The sequence below is a fragment of the Salvelinus namaycush genome, unplaced genomic scaffold, assembly GCF_016432855.1.
Source record: "Salvelinus namaycush isolate Seneca unplaced genomic scaffold, SaNama_1.0 Scaffold3006, whole genome shotgun sequence".
Lineage (NCBI taxonomy): Eukaryota > Metazoa > Chordata > Actinopteri > Salmoniformes > Salmonidae > Salvelinus > Salvelinus namaycush.
This window is the reverse complement of record NW_024059905.1, coordinates 1-8,501: the sequence shown is the minus strand read 5'-3', so window position 1 is coordinate 8,501 and position 8,501 is coordinate 1. Positions and strand designations below refer to the sequence as shown.

Genomic DNA, 8,501 nt, shown 5'->3' with positions numbered 1-8,501 from the left:
TCTATATATATACTTGTGTTCCCCATATACTTTTTGTATCGATTTGATGTTGATAAAATAATAATAATACAAAATAATATGTATATTTTTGTAATTCGTTGGCAGCCATATTGGATTTTGTATACGCTGATGTCGCTGGAACAGTGACCACGTCCGTCAAGATGTCCGAGTGGCGCAGCGGTCTAAGGCACTGCGTCTCAGTGCAAGAGGCCTACAGTCCCTGGTTCAAATCCAGGATGTATCACATCCGGCCATGATTGGGTGTCCCTATAGGGCGGCACACAATTGGCCCAGCATCGTCCGGTTTTAGCTGGGGTAGGCGGGTAGGCCGTCATTGTAAATAAGTATTTGTTCTGACTTGCCTTGTTAAATAGCGTAATGCGTAATGAAATACGTCACGATGTTAACGGGGCACTGGGCAGACCCGCTGACAACGCGGAACTAGTAGAGGATTCACGTGATTGTCAGTCGGACATGTTTCCCCAGCGGACAATTTACAACTCGTCTGGACGGCTACGATGTATTCAGCAGGAACAGAGAGTTTGATCAAACAAGCCAGGTAAGACCCAGCACCCGGCAGTTAGCGGTGTTCAGAACAGAGTCAAGCCGGGGAAAGGACACTGTTCTCCGCCTGCTTCTGTCCGTCGTACGCCGCTGCTGTCATGTTGTTTGGTGTTAGCTTGCTCTTGTCACTGCGCAACCACAAACCGAGTTGCAAGGTACACTGAACAGAAATATAAACGCAACAATTTCAAAGATTTTAGTGAGTTACAGTTCATATAAGGAAATCAGTCAATTGAAATAAAATATTTTACGTCCTAACCAATAGATGTCACATGACTGAGAATACAGATATGTATCTGTTGGTAACAGATACTTTATGAAAAAGGGGCGTGGATAAGAAAACGCGTCAGTATCTGTTGTGACCACCATTGTCCTCGTGCAGCGCATCTCCTTCGCACAGAGTTGATCAGGCTGTTGATTGTGGAATGTAGTCCCACTCTTCAATGTTAAATAAAACAAATACAATATAAATGGCTGTGAGAAGTTGCTGGATATTGGCGGGAACTGGAACACGCTGTCAAACATGTTGATCCAGAGCATCCCAAACGTGCTCAGTGGGTGACATGTCTGATGAGGATGCAGGCCGTGGAAGAACTGGGACATTTTCAGCTGCCAGGAATTGTGTTCATATCCTTGTGACGTGGGGCCGTGCATTATCATGCTGAAACATGAGGTGATGGCGGTGGAGGAATTTTGGCTCCCGAGTGGCGCAGCGGTCTAAGGCACTGCATCTCAGTGCAAGAGGCGTCACTACAGTCCCTGGGCTGAATCCAGGCTGTATCACATCCGGCTGTGATTGGGAGTCCCATAGGGTGGCGCAAAATTGGCCCAGCGTCGTCCGTGTTTGGCCGGGGTAGGCCGTCATTATAAATAAGAATTTGTTCTTAACTGACTTGCCTAATTAAATAAATAACAAATTAAATGAATGGCACGACGATGGGCCACGGTATCTCTACATTAAAATTGCCATTGATAAAATGCAATTGTGTTCGTTGTCCGTAGCTTACGCCTGCCCATACGATAACCCCACCGCCACCATGGGGAACTCTGTTCACAGTATTGACATCAGAAAACCGTTCGCCATCAGCCCGGTACAGTTGAAACGTGGATTAATACGTGAAGAGCACACTTCTCCCGTGTGCCAGTGGCCATCGAAGGTGAGTCGGTCACGACCCTGGGGTGAGGATGACGAGCACACGAATGAGCTTCCCTGAGACTGTTTCTGACAGTTTGAGCAGGAAATTATTTGGTTGTGCAAACCCAGTTTCATCAGCTGGTACTGTATTTACATAGTACTGGTACTGTATTTACATAGTACTGGTACTGTATTTACATGGTACTGGTACTGTATTTACATGGTACTGGTACTGTATTTACATGGTACTGGTACTGTATTTACATGGTACTGGTACTGTATTTACATGGTACTGGTACTGTATTTACATGGTACTGGTACTGTATTTACATGGTACTGGTACTCTATTTACATGGTACTGGTACTGTATTTACATAGTACTGGTACTGTATTTACATAGTACTGGTACTGTATTTACATAGTACTATGTAGTAACCAAAAAGGTGTTAAACAAATCAAAATATATTTTATATTTTTCAAAGTAGCCACCCTTTGCCTTGATGACAGCTTTGCACACTCTTGGCATTTTCTCAACCAGCTTCATGAGGTAGTCACCTGGAATGCATTTCAATTAACAGGTGTGCCTTGTTAAAAATTTATTTGTGTAATGTCTTTCCTTCTTAATACGTTTGAGCCAATCAGTAGTGTTGTGACAAGGTAGGAGGGGTATACAGAAGATAGCCCTATTTGGTAAAAGACCAAGTCCATATTACGGCAAGAACAGCTCCGATAAGCAACAGGTACAGCAGTGCTCGGCAAGCGGGAGCGAAGGGCGAAGGGCACCGGGCCATGTTGTGTTACCGGATTGCAGCTCAAACTCTAATTGAGCTGTAGACTGTATCACGGTGACCTCCAGATGGTAACTCTCCCCATTGAGCTGTAGACTGTATCACGGTGACCTCCAGATGGTTACTCTCCCCATTGAGCTGTAGACTGTATCACGGTGACCTCCAGATGGTATTCTCCCCATTGAGCTGTAGACTGTATCACGGTGACCTCCAGATGGTTACTCTCCCCATTGAGCTGTAGACTGTATCACGGTAACCTCCAGATGGTAACTCTCCCCATTGAGCTGTAGACTGTATCACGGTGATCTCCAGATGGTTACTCTCCCCATTGAACTGTAGACTGTATCACGGTGACATCCAGATGGTAACTCTCCCCATTGAGCTGTAGACTGTATCACGGTGACCTCCAGATGGTTACTCATCTGTATCTGTAAACAGGCATAGAACACCAGACTAGCCTGACATGTAGCTAGCATCTGTAAACAGGGACATAACACCAGACTAGCATGACATGTAGCTAGCATCTGTAAACAGGCATATAACACCAGACTAGCCTGACATGTAGCTAGCATCTGTAAACAGGCATATAACACCAGACTAGCCTGACATGTAGCTAGCATCTGTAAACAGGCATATAACACCAGACTAGCCTGACATGTAGCTAGCATCTGTAAACAGGCGTATAACACCAGACTATCCTGACATGTAGCTAGCATCTGTAAACAGGCATATAACACCAGACTAGCCTGACATGTAGCTAGCATCTGTAAACAGGCGTATAACACCAGACTAGCCTGACATGTAGCTAGCATCTGTAAACAGGCGTATAACACCAGACTAGCCTGACATGTAGCTAGCATCTGTAAACAGGCGTATAACACCAGACTAGCCTGACATGTAGCTAGCATCTGTAAACAGGCGTATAACACCAGACTAGCCTGACATGTAGCTAGCATCTGTAAACAGGCGTATAACACCAGACTAGCCTGACATGTAGCTAGCATCTGTAAACAGGCGTATAACACCAGACTAGCCTGACATGTAGCTAGCTAATAACACCAGACTAGCCTGACATGTAGCTAGCATCTGTAAACAGGCATATAACACCAGACTAGCCTGACATGTAGCTAGCATCTGTAAACAGGCATATAACACCAGACTAGCCTGACATGTAGCTAGCATCTGTAAACAGGCGTATAACACCAGACTAGCCTGACATGTAGCTAGCATCTGTAAACAGGCGTATAACACCAGACTAGCCTGACATGTAGCTAGCATCTGTAAACAGGCATATAACACCAGACTAGCCTGACATGTAGCTAGCATCTGTAAACAGGCGTATAACACCAGACTAGCCTGACATGTAGCTAGCATCTGTAAACAGGCGTATAACACCAGACTAGCCTGACATGTAGCTAGCATCTGTAAACAGGCGTATAACACCAGACTAGCCTGACATGTAGCTAGCATCTGTAAACAGGCGTATAACACCAGACTAGCCTGACATGTAGCTAGCATCTGTAAACAGGCGTATAACACCAGACTAGCCTGACATGTAGCTAGCATCTGTAATAACACCAGACTAGCCTGACATGTAGCTAGCTAATAACACCAGACTAGCCTGACATGTAGCTAGCATCTGTAAACAGGCATATAACACCAGACTAGCCTGACATGTAGCTAGCATCTGTAAACAGGCGTATAACACCAGACTAGCCTGACATGTAGCTAGCATCTGTAAACAGGCGTATAACACCAGACTAGCCTGACATGTAGCTAGCATCTGTAAACAGGCGTATAACACCAGACTAGCCTGACATGTAGCTAGCATCTGTAAACAGGCGTATAACACCAGACTAGCCTGACATGTAGCTAGCATCTGTAAACAGGCGTATAACACCAGACTATCCTGACATGTAGCTAGCATCTGTAAACAGGCGTATAACACCAGACTAGCCTGACATGTAGCTAGCATCTGTAAACAGGCGTATAACACCAGACTAGCCTGACATGTAGCTAGCATCTGTAAACAGGCATATAACACCAGACTAGCCTGACATGTAGCTAGCATCTGTAAACAGGCATATAACACCAGACTAGCCTGACATGTAGCTAGCATCTGTAAACAGGCACATAACACCAGACTAGCCTGACATGTAGCTAGCATCTGTAAACAGGCACATAACACCAGACTAGCCTGACATGTAGCTAGCATCTGTAAACAGGCACATAACACCAGACTAGCCTGACATGTAGCTAGCATCTGTAAACAGGCATATAACACCAGACTAGCCTGACATGTAGCTAGCATCTGTAAACAGGTGTATAACACCAGACTAGCCTGACATGTAGCTAGCATCTGTAAACTGGCACGTAACACCGGATCCAGAAGTTCAAAAGTCGTCGTTAGCTAGAGTCAAAAAGACTCGGCTACTCTGGCTCCCCCTAGTGGATATCCACTACACTGACTTCCTCTCTGGGTGGGACGCAACAAACGATTCCACCCATGTGCCTTTTACGCACGTAGATCAACAGAGAGTAGCTTGTAGTCGCCTTTAGGCAGCTAACTTGCCAAACTATTCTGATTTTTTTTCTTTTTTTAAGATAAGCTTGAAATGGGCGTGGTCTAATTGACTCAACAACCAACACGTTTAGGTTTCTTAATGAATCAGAAGATCACCAGTTATTTGTGGTTGATAATCAACGTTATCTAACTCCTTGACCCTGCCTTGTCGTATACCTCTCTGGAGTCGTTCACCACTGACCCGGAGCTGCATGAAGGTGACGGCTGTGATGTTGTTTCCAGGGAGATCGGGGAGGAGGAGCTACAGAAGTTCTACAGCAGGATCACCAAGCAGCTGACGGGTAAAGAACACGGCCATGATGTCATCGACTCACTCCAGAGACTGCACCTGATCATGGCCTCCACCAAGTACACTAGGAGGTACCCTACACCCTAAACCCTAAACCCTAACTGACTACACCTGATCATGGCCTCCACCAAGTACACTAGGAGGTACCCTACACCCTAAACCCTACACCCTAACTGACTACACCTGATCATGGCCTCCACCAAGTACACTAGGAGGTACCCTAAACCCTAAACCCTAACTGACTACACCTGATCATGGCCTCCACCAAGTACACTAGGAGGTACCCTACACCCTAAACCCTACACCCTAACTGACTACACCTGATCATGGCCTCCACCAAGTACACTAGGAGGTACCCTAAACCCTAAACCCTAACTGACTACACCTGATCATGGCCTCCACCAAGTACACTAGGAGGTACCCTACACCCTACACCCTAACTGACTACACCTGATCATGGCCTCCACCTAGTACACTAGGAGGTACCCTACACCCTAAACCCTAACTGACTACACCTGATCATTGCCTCCACCAAGTACACTAGGAGGTACCCTAAACCCTAACTGACTACACCTGAACATGGCCTCCACCAAGTACACTAGGAGGTACCCTAAACCCTAACTGACTACACCTGATCATGGCCTCCACCAAGTACACTAGGAGGTACCCTAAACCCTAACTGACTACACCTGATCATGGCCTCCACCAAGTACACTAGGAGGTACCCTACACCCTACACCCTAACTGACTACACCTGATCATGGCCTCCACCTAGTACACTAGGAGGTACCCTACACCCTAAACCCTAACTGACTACACCTGATCATTGCCTCCACCAAGTACACTAGGAGGTACCCTAAACCCTAACTGACTACACCTGAACATGGCCTCCACCAAGTACACTAGGAGGTACCCTACACCCTAAACCCTAACTGACTACACCTGATCATGGCCTCCACCTAGTACACTAGGAGGTACCCTACACCCTAAACCCTAACTGACTACACCTGATCATGGCCTCCACCTAGTACACTAGGAGGTACCCTACACCCTACACCCTAACTGACTACACCTGATCATGGCCTCCACCTAGTACACTAGGAGGTACCCTACACCCTAAACCCTAACTGACTACACCTGATCATGGCCTCCACCTAGTACACTAGGAGGTACCCTACACCCTAACTGACTACACCTGATCATGGCCTCCACCTAGTACACTAGGAGGTACCCTACACCCTAAACCCTAACTGACTACACCTGATCATGGCCTCCACCTAGTACACTAGGAGGTACCTTACACCCTAAACCCTAACTGACTACACCTGATCATGGCCTCCACCAAGTACACTAGGAGGTACCCTAAACCCTAACTGACTACACCTGATCATGGCCTCCACCTAGTACACTAGGAGGTACCCTACACCCTAACTGACTACACCTGATCATGGCCTCCACCTAGTACACTAGGAGGTACCCTACACCCTACACCCTAACTGACTACACCTGATCATGGCCTCCACCTAGTACACTAGGAGGTACCCTACACCCTACACCCTAACTGACTACACCTGATCATGGCCTCCACCAAGTACACTAGGAGGTACCCTGCACCCTAAACCCTAACTGACTACACCTGATCATGGCCTCCACCTAGTACACTAGGAGGTACCCTACACCCTACACCCTAACTGACTACACCTGATCATGGCCTCCACCTAGTACACTAGGAGGTACCCTACACCCTACACCCTAACTGACTACACCTGATCATGGCCTCCACCTAGTACACTAGGAGGTACCCTACACCCTACACCCTAACTGACTACACCTGATCATGGCCTCCACCTAGTGCACTAGGAGGTACCCTAAACCCTAACTGACTACACCAGATCATGGCCTCCACCTAGTACACTAGGAGACACCCTACACCCTAACTGACTACACCTGATCATGGCCTCCACCTAGTGCACTAGGAGGTACCCTAAACCCTAACTGACTACACCTGATCATGGCCTCCACCAAGTACACTAGGAGACACCCTAACTGACTACACCTGATCATGGCCTCCACCAAGTACACTAGGAGGTACCCTACACCCTAACTGACTACACCTGATCATGGCCTCCACCTAGTACACTAGGAGGTACCCTACACCCTAAACCCTAACTGACTACACCAGATCATGGCCTCCACCAAGTACACTAGGAGGTACCCTACACCCTAACTGACTACACCTGATCATGGCCTCCACCTAGTACACTAGGAGGTACCCTGCACCCTAAACCCTAACTGACTACACCTGATCATGGCCTCCACCAAGTACACTAGGAGGTACCCTACACCCTAAACCCTACACCCTAACTGACTACACCTGATCATGGCCTCCACCTAGTACACTAGGAGGTACCCTACACCCTAAACCCTAACTGACTACACCTGATCATGGCCTCCACCTAGTACACTAGGAGGTACCCTACACCCTAAACCCTAACTGACTACACCTGATCATGGCCTCCACCTAGTACACTAGGAGGTACCCTACACCCTACACCCTAACTGACTACACCTGATCATGGCCTCCACCAAGTACACTAGGAGGTACCTTACACCCTAAACCCTAACTGACTACACCTGATCATGGCCTCCACCTAGTACACTAGGAGGTACCCTACACCCTAGCACCAAGTCCACCTGGATGTAAGCCTGTCTCTCTGGTCCTGGAGAGGGTTGCAGACTGTCATATCTGTAAAGAATGGAAGACAATAGTTTCATTTTCATGTGTATTATAGCTGGGCTGGAACAAAAACCTGCACGCTTGCCTTCCCCGTGGTATTGGGTGGTCTCAGAGGCATGTTGTCACGGTAGCATGTTGTCATGGTAACCTGTGTATACGTGTTGTCCACAGGCTGCCAGTGGAGCTGCATCGACGTCTCCTGTCGCTTTGTGTGTCTTCCTCTGTGGAGCAGCTGACTGTGTTGACCTCAGCAGTCCTCAGAGAAACACTGCCCCCCTCTGGTCCGGGGCAGATCTACACCCTAAATGACTACAGCCCTTTAACCAGTCACACTGCTGCCGTAGCGCTGTCACAGGTACACATCCGTACTGAATAGGCTAGTGCCGAGTAACCCCCAAACATGT

The 8,501-nt window shown here is 47.5% G+C and overlaps 1 protein-coding gene across 1 annotated transcript; it reads left to right on the top strand.

Moving 5' to 3' along the window:
- Nucleotides 1–399: 399 nt before the first annotated feature.
- On the top strand, nucleotides 400–8,462 carry LOC120039811 (AP-5 complex subunit zeta-1-like; the record flags this gene model as incomplete). Its single annotated transcript, XM_038985181.1, has 3 exons — nucleotides 400–559; nucleotides 5,294–5,431; nucleotides 8,269–8,462. Coding segments are annotated over exons 1-3 (373 nt in total), but the record flags the coding sequence as incomplete, so codon positions are not given.
- Nucleotides 8,463–8,501: the final 39 nt, after the last annotated feature.